This window comes from Ips typographus, linkage group LG1, assembly GCF_016097725.1.
Source record: "Ips typographus isolate SLU linkage group LG1, UJ_Ityp_2.0, whole genome shotgun sequence".
Taxonomy (NCBI): Eukaryota; Metazoa; Arthropoda; class Insecta; order Coleoptera; family Curculionidae; genus Ips; species Ips typographus.
In genome coordinates this window covers 30946755-30973296 of record NC_138422.1, presented here as the reverse complement: position 1 = coordinate 30973296, position 26542 = coordinate 30946755, and the positions used below count along the sequence as shown (strand labels likewise).

Sequence of the window (26542 nt, the reverse complement as noted above, 5' to 3'; positions counted from 1 at the left end):
TTAAGTGAAATATTATTTTATGGTCTTTTTCTAGCAAGTATGCTAAAGGAAGAGAGCAATAGTTTGTCAAATGAAATTAAGAGATGACGGTGACAGTGGCAGTTGACACTAGTTCCTACTTCATCCATCCATCATCATAGTTGTCAAGTTGTCTCTAGTCTCTAGCAGTCAAGTGTATTTTCGATTTTTTTTTGTATATATTAAAAAAAAATTAATTAATCACCCTCAATAAGGGAGTATTTTTTATTCTATATTAACATTTTTTATATTGTTGAACAGTTGGTTAAAAAATTCTATACAAATACAGGAATTAAATTTTGGAAAAAAATTCTAAATAATGCCTGAATAATGGAACCCTGTGGGGCTAAATATAACAAATTATCTTGAACTAAAGAAGACATGAAAATCATGCTTTATATTATTGTTTAATTGATTTAAGCAACATAAGAAGCTGTTCCTTTTTTGATAAGGTATGTAATTTCCTGTTAGTCATTATCTATTTTAGAGATCTTTTATTTATTTATTCTGCACAGACTTCAAACTTGTTTAGACAAGTCTAATATCCAGCTTATCCCAGCAAATTTAATAATAAAATGGTTCATTGGTTCAACCTCTCTCATATGTGTTGCATTGAAATACTTTTAATTAGGTTTTTATTTGTCTTTAGTTCTTGGTATTTTTTGCTTGATTTTTTGGTTTGTTTGTAATTAAACTATTTCTGGATCATTTTGTGTTATTGCAGGGCAATGCAAATAACATTAAGAGTGGTGCCTGAAAGGATCGGTTTGGGGGCCTCCAATGGGAAACTGCTTGAATTGCTGCAAGGAGCCAGTACAATCGGCACCAGATCAACTTACACAAAACTGTAACAAAGAAGGTATGTTGCTTAAGTTAATTGACCAGAAAAAAGATAAACAAGTAAATACTCCAAGGAGTTTACAAATTTATATGAGAGGCAAACTTTGAATTAAAATTTGCCTAGTAAAAGTTGCAAGTTAGCTTTTGTCTTAAGTCTGAGTTTTAAATTTTTATTCCAGAAATGCCAGAAGCACGACTCTACTCTGCTCCAAGCCATGTACCTGCATCTTCAGCTCCTGTAGAAACACTTTTAAGTAATGGTAAGCAGCACAATCAACACACAAATGGTTTTCTCTGGCATAATTTACTTTTAGTTTGAGATAAGTTTGGTTATTTCAATAGTGGTCAAGTATAAAGCATTTAGAAGAAAGTTTTCTTGTCAAATAATAAAAGGCACTTAAATTTATTACTTGATATGTCTCACCCAGCAAAAATGCTTAGTTACACTACACAATATCTAATCAATTAAAATTGAATGTTTTACTACATAATAAACAGCTACTTACCTATTTATTGTTGACTGCAAAATGAGATATTTTTTCAATAGGAAACCATCTCAGCACTTCTATTGAAAGTGCCTCAACTGCATCCCTAAGTCGGTTTTACCCGCCAAGTAGGCGGGCTACCACCAAATCTGTCACAACAATGGGAATCGGAGATAGTAAAACATTTGATCAAAAGGTAATACAAAATAATTATTTACCTATCAAGGGCTGAAAGAAGAAGATTACGCACAAAGTTTCAGTTTTAATTCGGTTATGGGTGTTGTCTTTCCTGGGCCCATGGCACTTACAATGTTTTACCAACAAGTAATCTTTGAATGGAAACATTTGAACAATTAGTATGAGCTACTTTTACTTTACCACCCCTTGTCCTGAGAGACACAGAATAAAAGAAAGCCCTAGGGCGCAAAAGACATTGTTTCTGCCATGGAAGCATAAACGTAAACAAACATTACAGAGCCATCTGTGCGTAAAAACATTGTTTGGAGGACCATAAAAACTTGAAAAGTCTTGGACAAACATTTTGACATTTTTTTCTAGGTAAACAGCCTTTTCGATCAATACAAAGATGAGCAGGAAGAGGCAATGTTAGCGGACGGCATAGATCAATTCTGTAAAGACTTGAATGTGCCACCTGACGATTTTAAAATTTTAGTACTAGCATGGAAATTGAACGCTGAACAAATGTGTAGGTTTACTCGAGGCGAGTTCGTTAACGGACTAAAAGAGATCAAATGCGATTCAATCAAAGCCATACAAACCAAACTGCCAGAACTAGTGCAAGAGGTCGCACAAGATGAAGAACTGTTTAAAGATCTCTACAGGTTAGTTTTCTTTTACAGTTTAATTTATTTCAAATTTAATCAGATCCTTTTATTTAACATGCGGTGTACATACATAAAGAAATTAAATAACAATTTTTCTGCTCTACTGTTTTCACTAAAGGTCAACAACAAACAGCCTCAATTTTATTTTCTACCAAAATTACTTCTGTTTATACTATAAACATCAGAAACGATTCCTTTGAATTTATAGTGGACTCTTAAGAGCAATACAAAGCAGATTTGTTTCAAGTTTACTTTTTATAAGTTACTATACTCTTTGGGTAGGGCGTGGCGGCAAAAAAGAATCAGTGAATTGTCATGTGGTAGTTGACAATAAAATGATTGCACCTGGTATTGGTATATCCCTAAATCGAATTCGTTAATATTTCAAAACTGTAGGAAGCTAGTAGGTTCAAGGGTTGGTTTCTACGTACAGATTGATGAATTTTTATCTCTGAACATATGATCAGACACTACATTAATTTCCCTATGTTCATTTTCTAAAAGCACACCTTAATCCACTATGTAGGTAACACAGTGTTATGGCCACTATGGCACCTATGGCCATTTGTTTAAAGAGTTTAATTTCTTACATTTGCACTACTACTACTAGTTTCACCTTTAATAAATAGGGTTTGCAAAATAATTAAGTTTTCCATTCATTAAACATTTATATTTCTTTCAAAACGAAAAAGAATTACAGTAAATGCTCAATATGTCCGCCTTCACATTCTAAACAATATGCACAACGACCTGCAAAATGCAGGTACAGCATATTTTTGGATTGGAAAAAAATAGATGGAGAATAAAAAAAATCATTGAAAATGACTAAAATCACTAATTTGTAATCTGCAATTTTTGTATATTTTAACATTGTTGTTGTTTTTTTTTTAGTGGGTGTAATACTATTTTTTATTTTATTTTTTGATGTATGTATGCTCTTATCAACCTTAACATGATTAAAATATGAGTATGAGCCATTAATTTTTCAAGAAACAAAGACATTAATACCGATTTTCTGCCTTAGGTTTGCGTTTAAATTTGGCCTGGACGTCCAAACAGGTCAACGAATCCTCCCCACCAATATGGCTATTGTTTTATGGAAACTCGTGTTTACAGTAAGAGAACCTTCGATCCTTCACCGATGGCTTAATTTCCTAGATAGCCATCCGTTGGTTAGAGGCATCCCTAAAGACACTTGGAACATGTTTCTTAACTTTTCCGAGTATATCGGAAACGACTTGAGTAGTTACGACGATAACGAGGCCTGGCCGTGTTTGTTTGACGATTTCGTCGAATACGAAAACGACCAGGCCAATCAGAATATTAGCAAGGACAAGGAGAGGGATAGCGACGATTTTGTTATTAAGGACTGATGATAGGTGTATACGTTTAATTTGCGGTGGCTGTTTATAGCTATTGTGCGTTGTGATTTCAATTTTTGTACAGTCGAGATTAGGTAATTGCTGACAGGAGTCCTGTTAGTTTATTTAGGTAAATTCATTTTGAACTCTGCCGTTATCGTTGCAGAAACGGGATTTCATTCATATTTACTACCAATATTGCCAAAGCAACCAGTATTAAAGAAGTTCATCTACTGGATGTTTCAAATTGACTCGGACATAGACCAAAAAACATTCAATTAGAATAACAGTAGCATCTGCTGTTGAAATATCCCTAGAAACAGTTGACTTTTGGTTGTTTATAAAGTGTGATATACAAATAATGATTAAATACTTTTGACTGCATTGTAAATATTAACGGATCAGTCTTGTATGATGACCTTATTTGTGATACATAAAAAACAAAATCGACAAGCAGAAACAACGACAATTCACGCGTATATTAAAAGTGTGCAGTCCAATGTCACAAATTGTTTGGCTGCATTTTTTTATTTTTCAATAACACTTAAACCAGGTGAGTAATAGCAGTTATAATTGTTGTTAGGTATAGTTTTTCACTTTGTTCTTAATAAAACACAAAAAGATGTCAAGTTTAATTTTTTACATTTGCAAACGTATTCACACAAATTGTACCAAATCTCAACTTATAACAAGTTTTTTTATTCCTTTATCGAATGGCAAAATTATCAACATAAAAGCGCTTTTTTGGGGTTATATAAAAATTCTGATTTTTCAGCCAGTAATCCAAATAGTTGTTTACAGTAGACAGTTTTGTTATAATGCAGGACCAGTCACTTTAAAGGTTCAAGTCGTAAGACTGTAAATGTTCAATAGCATGGACTACAATGAAGATCACAGTCTGATTTTAAATATTGTCTACTACAGCAGTCTGACACAACATGCAGTTTTTCAGTCAAATACTAATCAGTCTGATTTTTGACAGTTGCCTATGTAATATAGTCAGAATTTGTCAAAGTAGACGTCTGTCGAATTTTTGCATTGTCAAAAAGAAAAAAACGTTTAACCTCAAGTTAGCTTGTAAGATGGGCTCCTACTGGAATATCAGATATCCATATTTGAGTCACAGTTCGGTTTATCAAGCAACAACTAAGGAAACGGTTTACAGTCAACATTTGGACATAATGCACCATGTTTGCTATGTGTTAAAGTATGTCATTTTTTAATTGCCTTTATTTTTTAATTCATCAATAAGCAGTTGTCAAACAGTCAAAAAAAACTTATAAGCTTACAAAAAGTATAAGTGTGGTCTCTTTATGCATTTTAACACTTTACAGTGTAGTTTTCTGCTTGGATAAATGCTAAGCGTTCAAATGCGACCTTGTGGTCTTTTTGTTTTACAGCTTGTTATTGCTGTTTTTCGGCTTACCTTCTGAGTTTCATTTAGTTTCTTTTGCATTTTTGTATCTGCCGATTATCATATAAAAATTCAGAATGTATAGGTGGTACATGTTTTTTACTGACTGGCATTTTGCTTGCGATATTAATTTGAATTTTCGTATTTTTGTTTTCAAAATGCATACCCGACAAAAATGACGATACTTTGTTGACATTTTCAGTCTAAATACATTTGACAAAAATAGGTTGTCGTATGTTGACTGGTTACCGTAAACCAATAACTATTATAAATGAATTAAACGCAAATGTCCTAATATTTATGTCCAAATAGCGTTAAGGTTGTATATTACTATTATTTATTTTTAAAACGCATTTAGTTAGGTACATTTTAACAAAGATGCAGCCATTAATTGCTGATTTTTCTGACTCGATTGTCAACACCCAAGAACTGAAATTATTTACGTTTGGTTCATTATTATCGATGTTAGGAATCAAAACGGTCTCTTTCAAAAAAATATATTTAAACTGAATTATGTGTGTATATAAGAAATTTTAATTGATAAGACGTAGGGGAGATTATAACCGCATATACGTTTCGAACTGATTTTTGAGGTTTTTCACTAATAATAAATTGTCATTTGTGTGATTATCATTTTTGTAAGTAAATTTTTACTACTATTTAGCCTGTCAACGTTTTAGTCATCTTAACTTCAGTGTTTTGACTTTCTTTTGATTTTTATTGGCAAGTGTAACGCCTTTTGTGCCATTTTACAACTTGTAATCAATTAAATAACTTTCCAAATCTCAACCATATCAGGTACTAACAACTTTCTAAAAAAACTGTCCAAACAATTCTTTGTTACATGCGAGTTTTCTTTTTGTGTGATATAAAACGTTATTTATATTTTAATACATAAATGTCGATGAACATTTCTTTCAGTTGTTTCAATTTTGGTATTTAGATTGTGTACACTGAGCAGGCAATGCAGTTACAAGATGGGCATAATAGCTATGCTTATAGTAATAAAGAGGTATTGAAGTCTGTGATTAAAATAAGGATCATTCCATCGCGTATCTTAACAACCATAAATGATATAGGTCTGAAGTAAAAAATGTGTTAAGACAAATGTGTATAGGGTAAAAAAATTGTTGCTCTCTATTGTACCTACTGCTGAAAGTTTGAGTGTGTATAGTAATGATATTCTGGTACATTTGTGCATTTTTTGCCACTTTTGATTAAGTTTTTTTATGCACTTAAAAGAACTCGTGACCAAAGCGTCATTTAATTCCTTAGCAAATTTCCTTTTGCCGCGGGATTAAAAGCGGCATTTTAGTCTCCACTATTTCGACCCTTAATAAAGTCACTTTTAAACGGACATGTCAGGTTTCAAGTATTAATGTGACAATCTTAACATAAAAATAATTCTGCAGTACTAAACTAGAGAAATTATCATAGAAATGCGTAATCCAGACAAAGAATGACCTAAAACCTAAAGCAGTAACTAAAATTGGATATAATTAAGAATGGTTTGTCCTCCAGCAAATGGGATTCATAACTATTTGACAAAAGTTTGACATACATTGGTGACGTCTTCATGGTGACTGTCATATTAGATGTGTCTGTCATTTGTCATGTTATTGTTTTTAAGTACAAACGGTTTGCAGAACGGGCTGCACGGATTTTAAATAATTTTTTTCTGTTCAAAGTTTCAAAGTAGAACTTCAACATATTATTTATTAGGTATAAATAAAGCTTGTTCTAATTTCAAGGAAACATTAAAAGTAAAGTGAAAAATGGCTTCCGTTGGAACTTTGATTCAAGAAATGTTGGATGGTCAGGTAGGTACGTTATTCAGTTAAGGAGGACTAGTTTGAATGGAAAAAAACTTTGTTAAACACAGAACAAGTACTACAACGAAGATAACAGAGTGGCCACTTTTACGTCTTGGCCCTTTGACGAAAGCAAAAAATGCAGCAAAACAAAGGTCAAAGAGACATCTTGATTTCCTTCAATCCTTCAATGAGTACAATTTTTTTTGTTTTAGATGGGGGAGGCCGGATTTATTTTTACAGGGTCATCTGGATATCCGGACAGTGCTCAGTGTTTCTTCTGCGGCAAACAGTTGGATGGCTGGGAAGAGTATGACAATCCATTTGAAGAGCATTACAATCATGCTAAGGATTGTGAGTTTGCTCAAATGAAGAAGTCTCAACGTCAGTGGACTTTAGGTGAACATCTTAAGTTAATGAAAGCCTATGAGATGCGTCAAATTGCTTCCTACATTGCCACAGCAAAGGAAAAATTGAAAAAGGACATTTCTGCCACAATGAAACAAACAGGAATTAAAAAATAATGATAAACCCTATTGTATTAAGTGTTTTATGTTCTACTTTAAAATTAAGAGAGCTCTTTAAATACATATTTTGAAATTCAAATCCCTAGTCCTCAATGTTATTTACAATAATATATGATTTAGAGCGCCTAAGGCGGGTTCCACAGGTTTGCGGTAATTTTTGGTATAGCGTCCACACATTGGGGCAAGATTCGAGAAAACGCTGGCCCCAATGCGATATTTTGGCCGAATACCGTTCTGAAACATTCAACCAATTGAATGAAAAGATATAGCAGGCACCAGCAAGTCAAGAGACAAAAATCCTTCAGTATAGCGGCCGTAAATTTCCGGTTGGCACTGTCAGAAAATCCGTGGCGATAATCACTCTGCTGTTGCCCACTATTCACAAATATACTCGTCAATATTAATTCAACTAATTTAAGTTTGCAAAATTAATCTTTAACGGACCGAAAAGCAAAACAACAAATCTTTGCGGTTTTTAGCTAACTTCACAATCTTCACATACCTCCAAATATAAACAAAACTGTTTTACGATTAGCTTCGGAAGTTTCTTGGGCAGTAGGCGAATGTGGGGGACAAAAATGGCGACTTCCGTCTCGGTCGCTTAATGCACAAACGGGGTATTTGCTACCTCCGGATACTTTTTCTTTTTGCTCGAAGACCTAACCTAACAAAAATTAGTCTGTCAAATCAAATATGACATTCTGACAGAAAACTGACAAAAAGCTTGCAAAGTTTGTAAACTTTTGAATTTGAACATAACAAGATCAAGATTTAAAAATGTGAGTTCCTTTTATTTACAGGCTTTTTAGCGAATAACAAAGGGTGAATTAAGGTGTTTCGTATTTGAGCTAAAGTCAAGCAGCGATGAACTCCAAACAGTCGTTCAGCGATCATATTGAGGTTAGTTTATTTAGCTTATTTTGCACTCTATTTAAATTCATCTTATCCAAAAACCTGTAGGACTATGAGGTTCACGATTTACTAGGCAAGGGAGGCTTTGCTTCCGTGTACCAAGCAATGTGCCTGAAAACTGGCCAGGAAGTTGCAATAAAAATGGTAACTACAACCAAACATTCACATAGGTACAATAGAGCCCCTTAACATTATCATCCATTTAAGATCGACAAAAAGCTTATGCAAGCTGAAGGAATGGTCGGCAGGGTGCAACAAGAAGTCTCTATTCATTCACGTCTTAAACATCCTTCTATCCTTGAATTGTACACTTTTTTTGAAGATGCCAACTATGTGTATTTAATTCTGGAGCTTTGTCACAATGGGGAACTGCAACAGTACATTAAAAGAAAAAAGTTGGGTGAGTGGGAGGTCAGTGCCATAATGAAGCAGGTGGTTGAGGGCATCAAGTATTTACATTTTCACAACATCCTCCATCGGGATATTTCATTGTCAAACTTGTTACTTACCAAGGATATGCAAGTGGTAAGTTAAAAACCTATTTGTATAATGTAAATTTGATGGATTAGGGTTTATTTAGGTTTTAGGTCCATTGAAATGTGTTAGTTTTTCTACAACTTTATTAGAAGATGAAACTGTTGTCAGAAAGGATGTATTTTAATTAAAATTACTGTAAACAGGGTTTAAAAAATTCATAACCAAAGAGAAAGTCAAATTCTTTAATTTATTAAACTGCTTAACAATCATTATCAAGATAGAGTATTGTTGATTTGAAGTTTTAGTTGTATTATTTAGTGCATTTTTTGTGATATAATGTGTTAAAAACTAACCAGGTGCTCAAGCTGTTTAAAATAGTGATCTGATAAGAGAAAGAAGCTTTTATAATTTCACAAATTTTTTCTCAGAATATTCAACTGAAAATGAACCATTGATTTAATAAAAATAAGCAAAATACCTAATTTTCTAATTTTACCTTTTGTTCACTATGTATCATTGTTTAATCAAACAGAAAATTGCGGATTTCGGATTGGCCACCCAATTGACCCGACCTGACGAGAAACACCGCACCATGTGTGGCACGCCCAATTTTATATCGCCTGAAGTGGCTACCAGAGGCTCGCACGGCCTTGAAGTTGACGTTTGGGGTTTGGGCTGTCTGCTCTACACTTTACTAGTCGGGTCTCCTCCATTCGACACTAACGGCGTGAAAAGCACATTGACCAGGGTGGTAATGGCCACTTATAGCCTACCCGGCCATTTATCGCCTGAGGCTAAAGATCTCATCAACGCCCTCTTGCAGAAAAATCCCAAAGATCGCATATCTCTCGATCAAATCCTCGATCATCCATTTATTAAGAGAAGTTTTGTAAGTAGCAATTTCATGTTTGGGAGGAAGAGAAATAACTAATGTTTAACTTGCTTCAGGTTCACTCAGCTAATTTGACTCAAGACTCGGGCATTTACACGATGTCCAGTCGACGAGAGAGCGAAACGCACGGTTTTAGTCGCAAGGCTAGTAGTGACTGTTATCCGATAGAAGTTCCGTATTTTTCGCATTCAAAACGGATGACTCAGAGCATGGAACAGGCGCAGCAACGGTGCCAGTACAGTAGCGAGGACTGTTACACTCCGGCAGTGTTGTCAGGTTGTGATTTGACCGGGAGTCGGTGCAATTATCAGGACAGGCCGATGCTGAGCCAGTGCAGCGGCCGTTGTTATCGGCCAAATGATCCCGGTGGAGGGGGTAAGAAATAAATATTTCAATTTTAAAAGTTCATTTGCAGTAGCATTTCAGATTTATATAGAAATTTAAAAAGGAGGATTTTTATTTAATTTATTCGGTTTCTCTTCTTTTCTTTATGTTTATTTTGACGTCTTGGTCTGGTTTGAATGCTGAAATGCATTTTTCTGATCTTTACAAAAGCCAACTTGATCAACTGACTAATCTGGCCTCTTGTAGTTTGCCAAGGCAATCACAATGACAGGAACATCTTATCGGGCATTCCGACGGCCACACCGCCATTGTTGTCCCACCATTCGGATACGAACGGACAGGGAACATCATACCACGGCAACAACAGAGACCTGATCACTGGAGTGGAAACACTTCGAGTGACCCGCGCAACCGATCAGAAATTGGTGCAGCTCTGTTCGAAACGGCTGCTACCAACTAGGCACCGCACCAAAAACGCCATCCTCACTATCCACGAAGACGGCGAGGTCACAGTAGAATTTATAAAGCGAAAAGGCAGCACAAAAAGGGAGCTAGTGTGCGAAGTGATGCGGATATCTCCGGATGGCATGCGCATAGTGATGTACGAGCCGGAAGGGGGCGCGGGCGTACCGCCCGACTCTCACACCGCACCCCCTCCTACTCAAGGCGCAGACAAGATGTACAGCGTGGAGAATCTGCCTGAGAAGCACTGGAAAAAGTACATGTATGCGTTCAAGTTTGTGGAATTAGTGCGAGCCAAAACGCCCAAAGTCACGTATTACAGCGACAAGGCCAAGTGTCTACTAATGGAAAATCTTGTTGACTTTGAGTTGTGCTTCTATGAAGGTAAGTAACTTAAACTAGTTGCTGGATCCGCTAGAATTAGATTATTTTTTTGCGTTAATCTATTGTACCGTCGTACTCCTTAATGACACACTTCTGACACCAAATGTACCGTCCTACTCCTTAATAACACACTTCTTGTACAACACTGTATATTGTTTACAAACAATAAACTGACACTGACTTTTAACCTCGTTATCTGACAACTTCGACTTCACTACAACCTTCAACTCAACAACTAACTACCAGGCATGGTTAAGCTGCTTATATAGGCTTCCATGGTTTCTAGAAAGTTCCCAAATATTCATGAAATTGACTTTCTCTCTCACACTCATTAAGCTATAACATAAATCTCTCTCTATATAAGCAACGGAGCCAGGATTTTCTAGAACACAGACAAAAGAATGTAGAACGTAAACAAAGCAACGTAATATACAGGGGTAACAACAAATAACTAAAGAAATCCTAACTAATAATCAAAAGTTCGCTTCGCAACACTATTATTTTAACGAAACTTCTCAGGTGGTAAAGTGACTCAATCAACGACGGAGGGCGTGATCATAACCGACTCGACCAATCGGAAGCGTTGTTTTGCCAACGCGGGCGATTGTTACTCCCTAAACGGCGTGTGGGAACTAATGTGGAAGCACGCTCAGGAATGCCACGCCCACTGTCTTATGTTGGAGCGTGCCCTCGACCAATTACCAGGCGACAATTTTCCCATCATAGTAGGCCGGCGACCGGCTTCGGCCAATTACAGCGGGAAAGAAAACGTTGCCAAATGTGTCCTGGTAAGTAATTAGTTAGATACTTTAGTGTCTTAAAGGGTAAAAAAATGTATAGGAAATGTATTAGTCACAAAAACTGATATACTGGATGTCCATTTCTGGAGCTCGTTAAATTAGCTCAATTCAAAAATGTTCAAGTCTACATATTTTCATATATGAAAAAATCTGGTAAAATGACCTACCAAATTTCCTGATTTCTTATCAACCTGTTTTTGATCTTTCGGTTTAGCCCCAAACAAAAAAAAATAATGAAAGAATAAGGTTTGTCTAATGAAGGCATAGCTTAGGTTAATTAATAGAAGATTTATTAATTATGCTTCTTTATTTACCGTTAACACGGTCAAGTAAATTATGACGGGATTTTTAGAACCTTGAAACCTCAACTATTTTCAATATCCTCATGATCATTATAAGACGGACACCTTGTATATGGATAGTGATCCTTTTTAATTGTTTTTTAAACATTAACCTTTGTTATAACAGTTGGTCTTGACCTTGAGTCACGATCAAATCAAAATAACTAAGTTTTTGAAGATTTTATTTTATTGGTCAGCCGTCGTTCGCATCATCGACGTTGGACGGTAGCGCAGCCTTGTCGGCGTTCGGACGCAATACAAACAAAGAAAAACAAGTGGCGGTGCCGGGTGTGGGCGTGGCCGCGCAGCTGCCCTCTGGCGAGTTGCGTGTCAAGTACGACGACGGATGTCAGTTGTGGGTGGACGGAAAACACCACGTCCGGTTTCAGTACGTAGATGGACGCACGGTCAATTACACGGACACCGACAACATTCCCAAGTCGATTGTGACCAAGATGCAAATGGTGCCCAAAGTAGTCAAGTGGCTGAACACGCCTGCGTCATCTGGCGGCGCAGACGTCAACAAGCAATACCACTATCTGAGATAACGCACAATTTGAGTTACATAGTTGTTTATATTAAGCCAGTCAGAGTATTTTTGAATAAATTATTTATCAATAAATGCAAAGTCAAGTTTTCTTTGACCTGGTTTAGTTTGCCATTACTTTTATTAGTAAAAATGAGATTTGTTGTTGTTTTGAGAGAACTTAATTGTGTCTCGTCGGTGTTGAAAACGATGACGTTGGTCAAAACTGGATGACAATTTTGGAGGAAATTGTTTGAAGCATGAAACACAAAAGATTAGAATTTCTCTATAATACGAAGATGACGAAGGTAATATTGTCTAACTATTTTTCTCCTCTAGTACTTAAAAGTTCTCTTTTCCGCAGGCATTTCTGTTTTGAAAAGCTTCCCTCTCGTAACTTGTAAATGACGCGCTGGCGCTCCAAACTGCCGGGAACTACAGAAACTGTAAAAAGTTTAGTTTCTTGCCGCGCTCGACCGTTGCAACCCTTTTCTTTCTCGGTTCGTAAAACAAATAATTGGGTTTAATTAATTCTTAATGTAAAAGTTTCTAAAAATGCTACAAATATACATGTTTCTCATTCTACATGTTACTAAGCTGATTGTAACCCTAAACCATAATATTTCTGACACCAAACGGACATCCGCGTTTGTGAATGGAAATTTTGTATTCGGTGCCTTATTTCCGTTACACCATCGGCCACCATCCAAGCAAAGCGTTGGTAATAAACTCACCCACACAAAAAAAAAATGACTTTGTGTCCGTACATAATTTTGCAGGAATAAAATGTGGAGATATTCGTGAACTCTACGGCATCCAAAGGGTGGAAGTGACCCTTAAAACTTTAGACGAGATCAACTCCAACCCTTATCTTCTGCCAAACGTCACATTGGGAGTGGAAATTCGGGATGAGTGCTGGTACGCACCGGTCGCCTTACAACAAAGCATCGAACTAATTAGAGAATCGATAACGCCCAGCTCCAGTTCAAAATATTGTTCCCTCGTCGGTAATTCTGCCAGGAACCACACGGTTGAACGGAAAGGTCCTTTGATTGGTATTATAGGGCCTGGTTCTAGTTCGGTTGCTTTGCAAGTCCAAAATTTACTTCAACTTTTTCATATTCCCCAGGTAAAAATTTTTGTAGTTCGTTTCTACCTTTAATATTTTCATTAAAAACATATCTCTTTATCTTTTGAAGTCGTTTGGTTTTATAGATTGCATTTTCTACACTACACATTTTTGTCTTTACACGTCACTTGTCTTTAATTCTCCACAATATGATAAAGAAGCGTCAAGTATTTACATTTTTCTATATTAACTCTGTTTTGATGTTTAAATTTACTTTTTTTGTTAATTGACTTATATACCTATTTTTGTTTGATAAGTATGTGTTAAAACTGTAGATAGGATACTCGACTACTTCAAAGGATTTATCCGACAAGGGCCGATTCAACTACTTTCTGAGGGTGGTACCATCCGACTATTACCAAGCACAGGTCATCCTAGACCTAGTGAGGTACTTCGGTTGGTCGTACGTCTCCGTTGTCAATACTGACGGTACCTACTTAACTACCACCCGCTTTGTTCATCATTTGATTGGGAATTTTTAGAAAATTACGGACAATCCGGTATTCAAGCTTTCAGAGAACTGGCCGAAGACACCGACGTTTGCATAGCTCAAGAGGACTCGGTGCTCAGCAATGCCGCCGACGAAGTCTTTGACAAAGTGGTGCTTAATTTGAAACAGGAAGTGAACGCTGTAGTTGTTGTTTGTTTTTGCGAAGGTCTGACTATTCGGGGATTGTTAAAGGCTACCAAAAGACTGAATATGACCAATCACTTTCTGTTTATTGGCAGGTAATTGTAGTAAAAACAGCAGAATTAGTAGATTCTGAGAGACGTACAGTGGAAATCGACAACCCATCATTCACAAGGGTACTTGAGCAAAACAATTATGAGTTTCATAGGATTTTAATTTGGGCGGCGCATTTTGATATACTTACCTACAGAGGGTCTCAAAATAATTATTTTCAACTTCAGCAAAACCACTGATATTTATTTGCTTTTTTCTTATGTTTAGTGAAAGGATTTCGATTTCATTGCAGACCGATAAGTTTACGTTATTAACAATAACGGATCGCAAAGTATAAATAACCCGTACTTATTATTGAGACTCTTGTATAGGAAGACTTTTCTGAATATTCTCAAGTAACAAGACAATAAACGAATTTATTTTACCTGCTGTAATATTCGTCAGCTTCCGTGCCTTTTAGATTAAAAACTCCTTTTCTTGCCGGTTATTGCTTCATTTCCCGCATTTAATGAGTTTTTTCCCTCAAGAAAAACCAAGAATAATTAGTCTTTTTAACCACAGTCGTCATCTTCGTGCCCTCGACTGAATAGAGGCGTAACAATTTTCAAAAGAAACGTTCAGCTATGTCGCTGTTTGCTAAGTTTCTCATTATCCGAAAGACCCTTTCAGCTTTATAGCGTAAAATATGTAGGGATAGAGTGGTGTTACGATTCACAGATTTGATTTCAATATACAGGGTGATTGATAAACAGAGATGAAAGGTAGGATTTGAATAATTTAATTTAAATTTTGAGCCACTTTGCTTTTTTTATTGTGCGGTTTTTAAACAATTGTTAAACATACAGGACAACTCGGATTCATGAATAATGTTGGGGGTGGGGGAGCTTTGTGACGAAAGCTTAAAAACGTTGGAAGGGGCGGGGGTTAAGTTACCCATCAAACTCTTTCTGTGACTTCTTTCACTATACAAAAAACTATACGGTTGATCTTGTTAGTGATGGGTGGGCGGATCGAAACGACGTAACCGAAAACTATGAGGAACAGGCCTGGGGTGGATTATCTATCAGAATTCACTCTCCTTACGTTAGGTCATTTGATGAATACTATTGGTCGTTGAAACCCAATTCAAACGTTAGGAACCCTTGGTTCCGAGAGCTTTGGATGGCTAAATTCCATTGTGTTTTTGCAGACGAAGAAAGCTCCAATTTGTGCACAGGTGAGGGAGTTTTATAGTAAACATTCTTAATAACTGAAAGAATATAAGGTAAAGAGTCCTTGATGGAAAATTACAAGCAAGACCCCAAACTGAGCTTTGTCATTAAAGCGATTTACACTTTAGCTTATGGTTTGCACAATATGGTGCTGGACGTTTGTGGTAGCTTTCAAGGTATCTGCCAAAATTTACACCCATTTAACGGATCTCTTTTCAAGGTATGCATTTCTATATATAGGTATAACATAACACTGAATTAAATTAATTTTTTCAACCAATCCAGAATTACTTGATGAATGTATCTTTCGATTTCAACGGAGAAACGTTTCAATTTGATGAAAATGGCGATCCACCAGGACGTTACGATATCATGAACTTTCGGAAACTCCCCGATGGTACTTTTGAATACGTCCAGGTGGCTGAATGGTTCAACAGAAGTTTGACCTTCACTAAAAAGCCCCAATTTCCGGATTTCCGTTTCAAGAAAGGCGTACAAAGTGTTTGTGCAGAGGAATGTGCACCAGGACATTATAAGGTTAGTAAACACACTTCTTAAGGTAGGCTTAGAATATTCTAAGTTAATCAGTAGATTATATGACTTTTCCTTAACAAGTAAGTATAAGAAACTAGGAAATGTGTCGTGAAAACTATAATTTTAAATGATGATCAATTTAGTGGGTTTAAGTTCTCCTCTGCTGGAGGCCTAAAGTTCAGTGTCAGGCCAAGTGCTCTCCACACAGAAGTGAAGAATGTGACAGGAACCCGCCATTGTAGCTTCTTCTGTCACATTCTATCAAAACTTCTCTTGAGAATTCCGTTTCCTGCTTTCAAGAATTAGGCCCCAGATCACTTAAGGCAACATCTGCATATCTATACTATACAAAGGAACGGCCTTTCTCCGGTTCTCCTACATTTTTAACAAGGCCATTCATATTTCAGAACGTTCAACAAGGAGGCAAAGACAAACGATGCTGCTGGGTTTGCGTACCTTGTCCAGGTGGTGAAATTCTAGCAGCGAACGGAGAAGGATGTCTCAAATGTCCTCAAGGATACTCCCCAAATCCAAACAGGACTTGTAATCACTATTATCTTAATTAGTAAATTTAATTAACAGTGAAAGGTTTCAGTTTGTGATCTGCTGCAAATCGAATTCGTGCAACCACACGACCATTCCGCTCTACTAGTGATCGCATTTTCTCTAACTGGACTTTGCACCACGTTAACATCACTTTGGATTTTCCTGAAATATCGTAACACTCCAGTGGTTAAATCCTCAACCAAGGAACTGTGCTACCTGATTCTGATTGGGATGACGGTGGCGTATAGTTCAGTGTTTGCCATGCTTACCAAGCCGAGTACTCTGAGTTGCGCAGCTACGAGACTGTTACCAGGAGTTGCCTTTGCGATGATCTACTCAGCATTGGTGACCAAAACCAATCGAATAGCTAGAATTTTAGCGGGGAGCAAAAAGAAATTTCCTAATCGCAGACTGTTGTTCATGTCCGCCACTGCTCAAGTCGTTATGGCTTTAATTTTGGTTGCTATGGAAACAGTGATCGCCTGTTGGATGTTGTACCTACAACCTCCTGAAGTGACTTTTGTATACTTAGCAGACAGGACGTTGATGGAGTGTCAAATTTCTTTTGAGGCCATTGTGGTGCCGTTGTCGTTTAATTTTATCCTAATTTTGTTGTGCACCCTGTATGCGGTTAAAACTAGGAACGTTCCGGAAAATTTCAATGAGGCAAAGTTTATTGGATTTGCCATGTACACCACTTGTGTGATTTGGATCGCTTTTCTCCCTATCTACTTTAGAGGAGGCGCCAAAGTAGGTTTGTCTGTAAAACAGTGTCTTTTAACTGTAATTTCAAATTTGTGGTTAGGCTATAACAATGTGCGTCTGCGTGATCCTGAGCGCTTTCGTACCCTGGGCTTTCCTGTTCCTCCCTAAATTATACATCATCCTGTTCGAACCAGAGAAAAATAACCGGACTTTTTTCACCACTGCTAAAATCCGCTGCCATATTGGAACTAAAGTAGGCTCCCAGCCTTTGGATAAATATCTAGTTAATAGTAGTTGGAGAGAGAGCAGTATTTCAGTATTTTGAATATACTTGGAATCACTTTGTATAATCTAATTTTATAAATTTTTTGCAGGTTAGTAACACTGATCCAGATCGATCGTTTAAGGAAGTGTCTAAACGTACTCTATCCTGTCAAACTGAATTGGATTGGTTGGAAAACTCGTGCATGCCAGCAAAAAAGACCAATTCTTTAAAAATTACTGAAAAGGATTGCTACTGCAACAATCCTAATTGCGAAATGAAGCACATTATTATATCGTTACCAGAGTATTTGTAATTAGGCTATAGTAAAATGTATTAAGAATGTTTTATTACTCATGATGTTTTTTTTGTATTTGTTCAAGCCCTTAGTAGACCAGAAAACGCGATATAACAGTTTCCACAAGTAGAAAATATACAAACAACCAGAAAACTCTCTCGTGACTCCAACCCGTTGTTAATGTGAATCGACCTTAACCCTTTTAAACGCGCTGTCTTCCTACGTCATGCCCTTATATCGATCCTTTGTCCTGCGCGTTTCGCATTTCCCGCAGGACGAATCGACCGTGCGTCCTATTAAGAAATTTAACGGGTTCGCAGTCTTAGATTTTTCAATATGGTTTTATAAAAAAAAAAAACGTAGGAAAACCAGGAGATATGGAGTACGGAACGCAAGAAAACCGGGGGTTTCAACCCCAACCGAAGCCCCCCAGGCCTATAGTAGACCCGGAGGCTCATGGCGAAGTCGATCCCACTTTGTAAGTATCCTTACTTACCTTAATTTTTTTTTTTTTGGAAATCCATCTGGATGTATGTATTATATTTAAAGATATCCGGAACCGAAGGAGGCAACCCATAAAATCCGCGGCAAATCCGATATTTTGGAACGTCTGTTCGGACCGGTGGACCAGGAATTGCTGGTGGTGAAAAGTTTCTACTTCTTTTTTTATTCGGCGTTCGGATCGCTTTTTCCTTTGATGGGGGTGTACTTCAAGCAGATGGGGATGAATGCCACCCAGAGCGGCTTTCTCATAGGTTAGTATAGCTAGCTTATAATAAGCTTTATTAGCTTCTCAAAATAATATAAGTATTTGAAATTTGAACAAAAATTACAGTCAAATGATGAGAGTCAAGAGATTTTGCAATAATCTGAAATTTTACATAGTAATTTATAGTGAGACGCTCTTTTATGCCCTGTACATAACATATTTGAACTGACAGTGACAGTTGTCCGAGACTGTTTTTTAACATTTGTCAATGTAAATGCATGAACGGACCAGGAAACAAAAATGATGACGTAACCACCATTTGAGTTGATCCAGAACTTATTGTATTGGGGACTTGTACAAAACACTCTGTATATCTTATGACTTTTATGATATTTCAATAATGTTTTATTAAAAATCATTTAACAAATATACTTGGCTGGAGATGGCACTTTGATGATTTCTATTTTTTAGTTGCAATTTTTGAAAATTTCACTTACTAAATCAAAGAAATTATTAACAATTTTATTAAAAGCAGTGCTTTTAGTTTCTAGAGCTACATATACTAACTAATCTGTTACACACTTCCTACTAAACGAATACATGAAAACGAGTTTTTTTTAGGTTTGCGACCATTTGTCGAATTTCTGGCGGCCCCATTTTGGGGCAGCTACGCGGACCGATGGCAAAAAGGTAAAATTCTGCTACTCGCCTCTTTGGCTTCCTGGATCATCTTCACCGTACCGTTGGGTTCCATTCAACCGCCCGCTATATCATGCATGGAATTCAAGAATAACACGGCCACCCTGACTGTGCCCGAAGTCACTCAAAGATTGGTTAACAAACGATCTGTTCCCAATTTTGCTGACTCCAGGCTGGATTCCGTGGCTCTCGAAAGGTAATGTAACGGGTGATTTTCATTGCTCTGAAAGTGTCTGGACCGCGTTTTGTAGCCATAAACGACAGAAAAGAATGACAAGGGCTTTGTACAACATTAGTGCGGGCCAGTCACCGGTCAATGTGGCTTACGCTTCTAACTACAGAGAAAAGGACCATGCCACATGGGTCAAGCCCATAATTTCCACTATAGTGTACAAAAACGGTGACATCCAGAAGGCGTTCTTTCTTTTGGTGTTGCTAATAATTATTGGGGAATTTTTTGCCGCCCCTGCGATAACTCTGGCCGATTCCGCCGTTTTGACGTTGTTAGGAGAGGACGCAGACACTTACAGCCACCAGAGAATGTTCGGTTCGTTTGGTTGGGGTTTGGCCATGTTTTTTGTTGGTTAGTTTTGCCAATTTTAGCCGCTGTCATGGTTGATTCAAATACTTTTTCACGTAGGCATTGCTTTGGATCACTCCACATCTTTCCCGAATCATCCTTGCGGTCCAGACAAAAAAGAGCGCAACTACACGATATGTTTTGCAACGTTTTCGGTATTGATGGGGGCCGCCCTGATTGCGGCCACTCAAATCACCTTCAAATACGATGAACCCGTCCCTGAACCGGTTAAGGAAACTAGTGGGGAACCGGATGTTTTGTCCAAAGAGGATCAGATGCAAGCTCAGTTGGCCGAACAGCTTAATCTGCCCTCTTTGGCCGATACTAGAGCCTCGGATGTTACGAATCCACCCAAAGAACAAAAGGTGTGTTAAATTACACTTGGTTTCTGGAAATTTTGAAATTAAGCTTATTACATAGCTATGATCTGAAAAATAATCATTCTAATTATTTTATACATTTGTAAAAATTCATAGTATTTCAATATAGCTTTGGAGACTTGACTGAGCACTTTAGGTATAGCTGGATAGTCCCAGACACAAGGAAGGTTAAATTTTGGTTAAAAGTTGCTCATTTTAGATAGTCACTCTTGTGTCGGTTTTCTCGAGAGCATTGGTTTGCACTGATTCTCTCTTCTTACACTACACCTGGTTTAGTTCTAACTAATGTGATTCTTTTCAGAGTAAAATATTCGCGCAGACAATGCGTGAAATCCCCGAATGGGTGACTGTCCTGACCCATTTTAAGAACCTGAAGTGTGCCTCGTTTCTCTTCGTTGCCTGGTTCATGGGCTTCGGCATCGGCTTGATATTTACCTTCCTGTTTTGGCACTTGCAGGACTATGGCGGTACCCCAACTCTTTTTGGCGTCGCCTCCGTCATCAATCACATATCGGAAATATTCGCGTACTTTTTCAGTTTTAGGCTGATCCGACAGATGGGACACGTAAAAGTGCTCTGCCTCGGTCTAATCGCCAACATTCTTAGGTTCCTTTACATATCATGGCTGACCAATCCTTGGTGGGTGTTGCCCTTCGAGTTTATGCAGGTCTGTTAAAGTTATCTTCAGGCTGTTGGGGTATGCAAAAGGTATGTTTTAGGGTATAACTCATGCGGCTGTCTGGGCTGCCTGTTGCTCCTACATTAGCCACAACACTCCTCCAGAGTTACGGTCTTCAGCTCAAGGTGTTTTACAGGGGATTCACCATGGATTAGGTGAGTTAGACAAAAATTGCTGAGATCATTTAATGAAGAAAAAATATAAGGACGCGGTTGCGGTGCTGTGATTGGTGGAATGTTCGTGACGTCATTTGGTTCCACCGCAACCTTTAGAGGATACGGACTGTTTTGCATTTTAGTGCTGGCGGTTTTTATTTTCATCAACTTTTACCGGATGGACCAGGGTTTCGTTAGAGACTTGCCGCAAACTGAAGATCCCAGACAAGTACCTGTCGAAAAACGTTTCAGTCTGGGATTTAAAGTAAAAAATAATAATTTTAGGTGGCTGAGGAGACGTCTCATCTAGCACCGCACGGAGTTCCGAGCAATCCAATTCCTAGGGCTCTTTCGAGTACCAAATTGCACGAACTGTCGCAACAGGAAAGTTACGGTGCCACATACCAAATGGGTCAGGGCGGAACCCTGGATATTCCAGGGGCAGGTGGCAGCTATAATCCGTTCCAAAGTGGAAACAATCAACAACGAGCCAGTGGACCTCAAGTGAGTCATTTAACTACTTAAAGCTCCATAATTTTCATTTAAAACGTTTTTTAATTAAATCAACCGTATAGGTGCAAATAAACTATTTTCCCACGGTAATCAATCCCTATCTATATTTTGAGCCAAAATTACTTTTAACGCAATTTCCATGCGCATATCTCAAAATGTGCATTTTACTACTACATTGATCGATCATCGATAATAAGTTGTCATATTTAAGGTGAGGAACGCCCAGTATTCTGCAGCCGGTTGCAGTTTTCCTACTGCCAATACCTCTTTGGAGACACAGCAACCTATAACAACGGGGAATAAACCATATGATTGGTAAAAATTTAGTAAGAAAGGATTTTCCAATTTAGTTTTTCTTTGTACACTTATTTTATTATTCCCAACATATCTGTTTTAAAAGCTTTCCATACTTTGTAACCGATCATATCAAGCGAATGCCAAATTTAATGAAGTTTTGTTTGATATAGACTTGTTATATAAACCACTTTTGTAACGATCTAGGGGCTAAATTGTTTCCAACTAAATCAAAGGTAACTAGCTTTTTTTTATCTTTATTATTAGTTGTCACATTATTGGACGATTTCTAGACAAACACGTTGTATATTTGTTGACTTATACAACACACCGGTTTTGCGGTTAACTGATTTTTTGAAACACACTGGTGTGTATACAATGAAATTTGTACGATCATCTACAGTTTTGGGTGTTTTACTCTTAGTGTACTGTAGCACAGGTAGTATTTATGTTACTAAAAATATATTTTACTGAAGGGTAGTTTCAGGATATATTTATCACTATATACACTATAGTCATAGAGATACATTATTTAAGGATGAATGAAATCTGAATTATTCTACACAAAGTAATTTTTTAGTTCAAAAGTATGAAAAAAGGTAGTTTCACTATATTATACTGTACGATCTCCATTAACTTAAGCGATTTAGGTAATCATTTAGAAAAGGGACGCTATCACCAATTAAGCTTAGTTTACGCCGATTATTTTATTTACTAAGTAATTACCATTAAGTATAAAGTAGAAGATTTTGTATATATCTGTCTGTTGTTGAACAAATCATCTGGTCATAGATAATTCGCGCCAGAATTCACCAAATTCCCAGATATCTGGATGTTAAGTGTAATTGTGTATGTAGTTAACCTTTAGGAACTAAAACTGTTAATATATTATCTGTCCGTTTAGTTTGATAAAGCTTCTAAGTCCAAAAATGATTTCCATTTTATACATCCAGTATAGACCAAGCCACTGTAGTTGGCAGTAACGTCATCGTGTCCGTTTACAACTGACAGTGATAGTTTATAAATCGAGAACAAACTGATTTTATGACTGGCATGATGGCGTGATTGCCAATTATGGTTTGGATCTTAACCAATGGGCTGTGCTTGTAGATACATGAAAGGTGATGGCATTTTGTAATACCTACTACGGTTGCTATATAGAACGATTATTTCAGCTGGACGTCAAGGACGTGTATTTCGTGACCTGTAGCCTTAGCACATACATATCGTAAAACAATCGAAAACTAAAATACAAAGCTATTTATACATACAATTAATTAACGTGCGTTTACGTTGAAACTGAGCACTTTTATGTATAAATGTCGCTCCATTTGCACCGTATAAAGACGATTTTGTTGTTATAATGTTATTCAAGATTAGTTGAATGATAATAAAGTACGTTATTAACTTTTAGAGGTTTTGTGTTGTTTCAAATCTTTATTATAATTCCGAATAATTCTGAAACTTTTACACCTGTACAGGGTGATGGTCCAATTGCTATCGACGATTTTAAACTAAAGTTGTAGTTATACCTCTAATAAGAAAGAATGATACCCCTCATTCGATTTTTTCTTTCAAGTGCTTTTTTGATGCTTATTTTATCTAACTGATGCACACGTGGACCTCAATCAAAACAACGGTTTTGAGCCAAAACCTATATATACTCGTCACAAAACGCGCACCAAGCTTGCGACGGTCTAACTGACGTTTTATGATTGATGACAGCAAATGTTCTATAACCACTATGACATCCATCCAAAAGTTACCGCCTTCCGACTATATAATCTCCATGGGGCGGTTTTCTAAACCACCCGCAAGAGAAGCCACAGAGAGTATTCTCAAGTCCACCACCTCCAAGTCGTCACGAGTGAACCCGCTCCGAGATCCGCCCACCAAGTCTATCCTTCTCGACCTAGCCGATCCACTGGTGCCGGTACCTCCTGACGGTGGTTGGGGTTGGGTCGTGGTAGCCGTGGGTACTTTGATGATGTTCTGTATTGACGGAGTCAATTACTGTTTCTCCATATTTTTCGATGACATCATCAAAGATTTGCAGTGCGATATTACCCAAATTGCGACCGTTACCTCGATATCAGGAGGTTTTTACTATATTATTGGTTTGTGTTTTTGTTAGAAGTGGTGAGTTAAAAACATATGATGGTTGTAGGTCCGATCACGTGTTCAATTCTGAACAGAGTTGGTTTCCAGTTAACCGCCATAGTTGGAGGTGGTTTGGCTGCTGTAGCCTTTTTGAGTGCTTCCTTTATGACTTCCATTGTACCGTTTACTGTGGTGATTGGTTGTCTAGCTGGGGTGGCCTTCAATTTGATGTACGCTCCTACCATTATAGCCATAGGTTTTTACTTTGAAAAATGGCGGGCGGTGGCTATGGCCATTTGTTGTTGCGGTTCCTCCTTAGGTTACTACTATAAGTTTTCTTTCACTAGCTGACTGAAATACTACAATTTAGGCATGATGTCCTTTCCCTTAGTAATGGAACATCCCTTAAGAAACCTAACATGGAGGTCCAAATTTCAAATAATAAGCGGTGTTATGGCTTTGTGCGGTTTTTTAGGCCTAGTCTACAAACCGATTAAGACCACCAGAGTTGAGAAAAACGTGCAATTTCAACTATCACAGGACTACTCCATGTGTTGGTTTCTTTCCTGTTGTTGAAATTTCATAACTATACTGATGATGCTTAAACTTTCAGCCACTTTATCAAATGAGTCGGAAGTTAAGCCAGGTACTGGAGTTTCGTCTCTATTTCAACGGTTTAGAAACGTTCTTTTTCCTACCATATCTGAAGTTAGTGTGCAAATGGAAAATAGACACGGGAGCAAATCGAGCAGTTTGGGTTATGGATACTTCCTAAACAAAACGTTCGTTTCTACAAAAACTACTTGCAATTATAATGCCTTGTTAATTAATTAAGGAGTTCCGATGATTACGATGATACCGTATCGACGTATATACAGCCTTACAGCGATGAGCCGGATGAAACTTTGACTGTACAGGACAGTATTCGTCATTCTGTAACTGAAAAGAGAACTGTCCGTTGGTACAATTGCAGGTATATGCTCTACTACTTAAGATGTAAAAAAAATGAAACAAAAATGTTTCTTTTTGTATTAGTTTTACATACAAAATTGAATTAAAGGGTAATAGTTGCGAGCTCGATTTTCGAGTTTAGTTGGTTGGTTCCTGTTGACCACGGTACCTAAAACTGTAAATACCTACCAAATCATTAACTAGGCCGGATCTCTGTGTGACACACAGTTTTAGATAATACACTTCATGTTTTTTAGTAATTTATAGGAATCGTTGCTCAAAGTGGCACTGTTGTCATTGTTGCGCCCGCCATGCCGAGTTGTCAACTACGAACATCAACAGACCGTTGTATCGGGATGACATTTTCTACAGCGGATCTGTATACAGGCTGTCCCAGTATTCAAACGTCCACCCTGCTTCTTCTAAGGTACGACATTTTTCTACAACTATGGCCTACTATTTGATAACTGTTACAGGGTGTGTCATCATTGGCTTACACTCTATCAGTGACCAGAGCACCAACGCAAAGAGACCTGAACCAACAAACTAAGTGCGTTTGTTGCCCCGAAGCGGTGCTCAGAGTGTTGGCCACCATGTTGAATTTCCAAATGCTCAAATCACCGACTTTTATTATTCTGCTGTTGAGCGGTTATTTGAGCTTGATGGGCACTTATGTAGTGTTTATATACTTGCCGAGATACGCGATCAGCAGAGGGATCGATAATAGGTCTAGTGCGCTTTTGCTTTCGGTGATAGGAGTCTCCAATACGGTGGGCAGAGCGGTCTGTGGATTAGTGAGTTTGAAATTATTAAATGCATTTATTGGTTTTCTGGCCGCATTCGTTTTCAAGCTCTATGGAGCGAGAGAAAGCCTTAAAACAATTTACGGTATCAAGTAAACAAGAATTAATTGAAGTTTTAAGTTGGTTATTCAACTTTTCCACAAAAAATTGTCTATTTAAAAGCTCTATCATGAAATGTTGTTATTTGACTGTTTGTTGTACACATTTACATCTGTACAGATATCATGTAAGCCCAATTTGGATATGAACATAGTCAGTTACATCACTATTAGTATCAGTGGAGCGGCCATCATTTATTCAGCTTTCATCACTACTGAATTTCAGTTCATTATCGTCTGTGTGGTGTTTGGTTTTGCATTAGGTAATTTTCGTTCTATTCCCTAAAAATTTCTTAAAACTAATTCCGAATTGAATTTCAGCATCGTTCGCTGTATTAAGAGCTTTAGTTTTCGTCGAAATGTTCGGGCTGGAAAACCTGACCAACTGTTTCGGCCTGAACATGTTGTTTCAGTCTCTGGCATCGTTCACAGCTACACCTCTAGTCAGTATCATTCACAACAACACCGGCAGTTTCCCTATCGTTTTTGCTTTTACCGGATCCGCTCTGTTGTTTAGTGGTTTGATGCTAGTTCCTTTGAAATTCGTGCTGAAATGGGAGAATCGAAGAAAGAAGAAAGTCACCTTCACCACCAACTGACTGGATTTGGTGTGCATTGTTTTTTGTAGGTGTAAGATTAAACCGTAAAACTATTAAAAAATGTAGATTGTTTTATCGAGGTTTTATAAGCCATTAATTTAACTGAAAATGTACCAAATTTGACATTATTCGATATGTTGTCAACTATAATTTATAATAATGTTTATAATAA

The 26542-nt window shown here is 37.4% G+C and overlaps 6 protein-coding genes and 1 long non-coding RNA gene across 10 annotated transcripts; 6 read left to right on the top strand and 1 right to left on the bottom strand.

Moving 5' to 3' along the window:
- The first annotated feature begins 138 nt into the window (after positions 1–138).
- On the top strand, positions 139–5878 carry SCCRO3 (defective in cullin neddylation 1 domain containing SCCRO3). Its single transcript, XM_081978903.1, has 6 exons — positions 139–470; positions 743–877; positions 1038–1118; positions 1406–1539; positions 1902–2185; positions 3213–5878. The coding sequence occupies exons 2-6, from the start codon at positions 799–801 to the stop codon at positions 3559–3561; spliced, it is 927 nt and encodes a 308-aa protein (XP_081835029.1). The 5' UTR covers positions 139–470; positions 743–798; the 3' UTR covers positions 3562–5878.
- Positions 5879–6556: 678 nt separating this feature from the next.
- On the top strand, positions 6557–7380 carry Det (baculoviral IAP repeat containing deterin). The gene is made up of 3 exons (XM_081979043.1): positions 6557–6783; positions 6846–6929; positions 6990–7380. The coding sequence occupies exons 1-3, from the start codon at positions 6739–6741 to the stop codon at positions 7296–7298; spliced, it is 438 nt and encodes a 145-aa protein (XP_081835169.1). The 5' UTR covers positions 6557–6738; the 3' UTR covers positions 7299–7380.
- On the bottom strand, positions 7311–7925 carry LOC145728655 (uncharacterized). Its single transcript, XR_014178134.1, has 2 exons — positions 7804–7925; positions 7311–7676 (listed from the first exon to the last, which is right to left on the bottom strand). It is a non-coding gene; the product is annotated as an uncharacterized LOC145728655 (long non-coding RNA).
- Positions 7926–8058: 133 nt separating this feature from the next.
- Positions 8059–12542, top strand: SAK (polo like kinase SAK). The gene is made up of 8 exons (XM_081978700.1): positions 8059–8201; positions 8262–8357; positions 8421–8738; positions 9223–9579; positions 9639–9957; positions 10174–10773; positions 11293–11561; positions 12112–12542. The coding sequence occupies exons 1-8, from the start codon at positions 8166–8168 to the stop codon at positions 12460–12462; spliced, it is 2346 nt and encodes a 781-aa protein (XP_081834826.1). The 5' UTR covers positions 8059–8165; the 3' UTR covers positions 12463–12542.
- Positions 12543–12609: 67 nt separating this feature from the next.
- LOC145728425 (metabotropic glutamate receptor 1-like) lies at positions 12610–17867 on the top strand. Of its 3 annotated transcripts, none has more exons than XM_081978665.1 (12): positions 12610–12748; positions 12805–13161; positions 13220–13569; positions 13845–13998; positions 14052–14298; positions 15250–15470; positions 15594–15685; positions 15751–16002; positions 16407–16542; positions 16595–17295; positions 17351–17566; positions 17625–17867. In XM_081978665.1, the coding sequence occupies exons 2-12, from the start codon at positions 12996–12998 to the stop codon at positions 17826–17828; spliced, it is 2739 nt and encodes a 912-aa protein (XP_081834791.1). In that variant the 5' UTR covers positions 12610–12748; positions 12805–12995; the 3' UTR covers positions 17829–17867. The 3 variants fall into 3 exon arrangements, with proteins under 3 accessions (XP_081834791.1, XP_081834782.1, XP_081834802.1); XM_081978656.1 differs by having other exon boundaries at positions 15519–15685; XM_081978676.1 differs by lacking the exon at positions 17625–17867 and having other exon boundaries at positions 15519–15685; positions 16595–17299; positions 17351–17557.
- A 151-nt stretch (positions 17868–18018) lies between these two features.
- jef (major facilitator superfamily domain-containing protein 6 jef) lies at positions 18019–23232 on the top strand. The gene is made up of 10 exons (XM_081978721.1): positions 18019–18288; positions 18360–18565; positions 19141–19414; positions 19470–19801; positions 19859–20163; positions 20480–20845; positions 20898–21012; positions 21063–21241; positions 21298–21516; positions 21737–23232. Exons 1-10 carry the CDS (start codon positions 18188–18190, stop codon positions 21842–21844), a joined length of 2205 nt encoding a protein of 734 aa, XP_081834847.1. The 5' UTR covers positions 18019–18187; the 3' UTR covers positions 21845–23232.
- A 129-nt stretch (positions 23233–23361) lies between these two features.
- LOC145728474 (uncharacterized) lies at positions 23362–26432 on the top strand. 2 transcript variants are annotated; one of them, XM_081978742.1, is made up of 9 exons: positions 23362–23936; positions 23987–24238; positions 24311–24472; positions 24533–24701; positions 24755–24892; positions 25138–25297; positions 25347–25664; positions 25893–26034; positions 26093–26432. In XM_081978742.1, exons 1-9 carry the CDS (start codon positions 23531–23533, stop codon positions 26368–26370), a joined length of 2025 nt encoding a protein of 674 aa, XP_081834868.1. In that variant the 5' UTR covers positions 23362–23530; the 3' UTR covers positions 26371–26432. The 2 variants fall into 2 exon arrangements, with proteins under 2 accessions (XP_081834868.1, XP_081834860.1); XM_081978734.1 differs by having other exon boundaries at positions 24290–24472.
- The last annotated feature ends 110 nt before the right edge of the window (positions 26433–26542 follow it).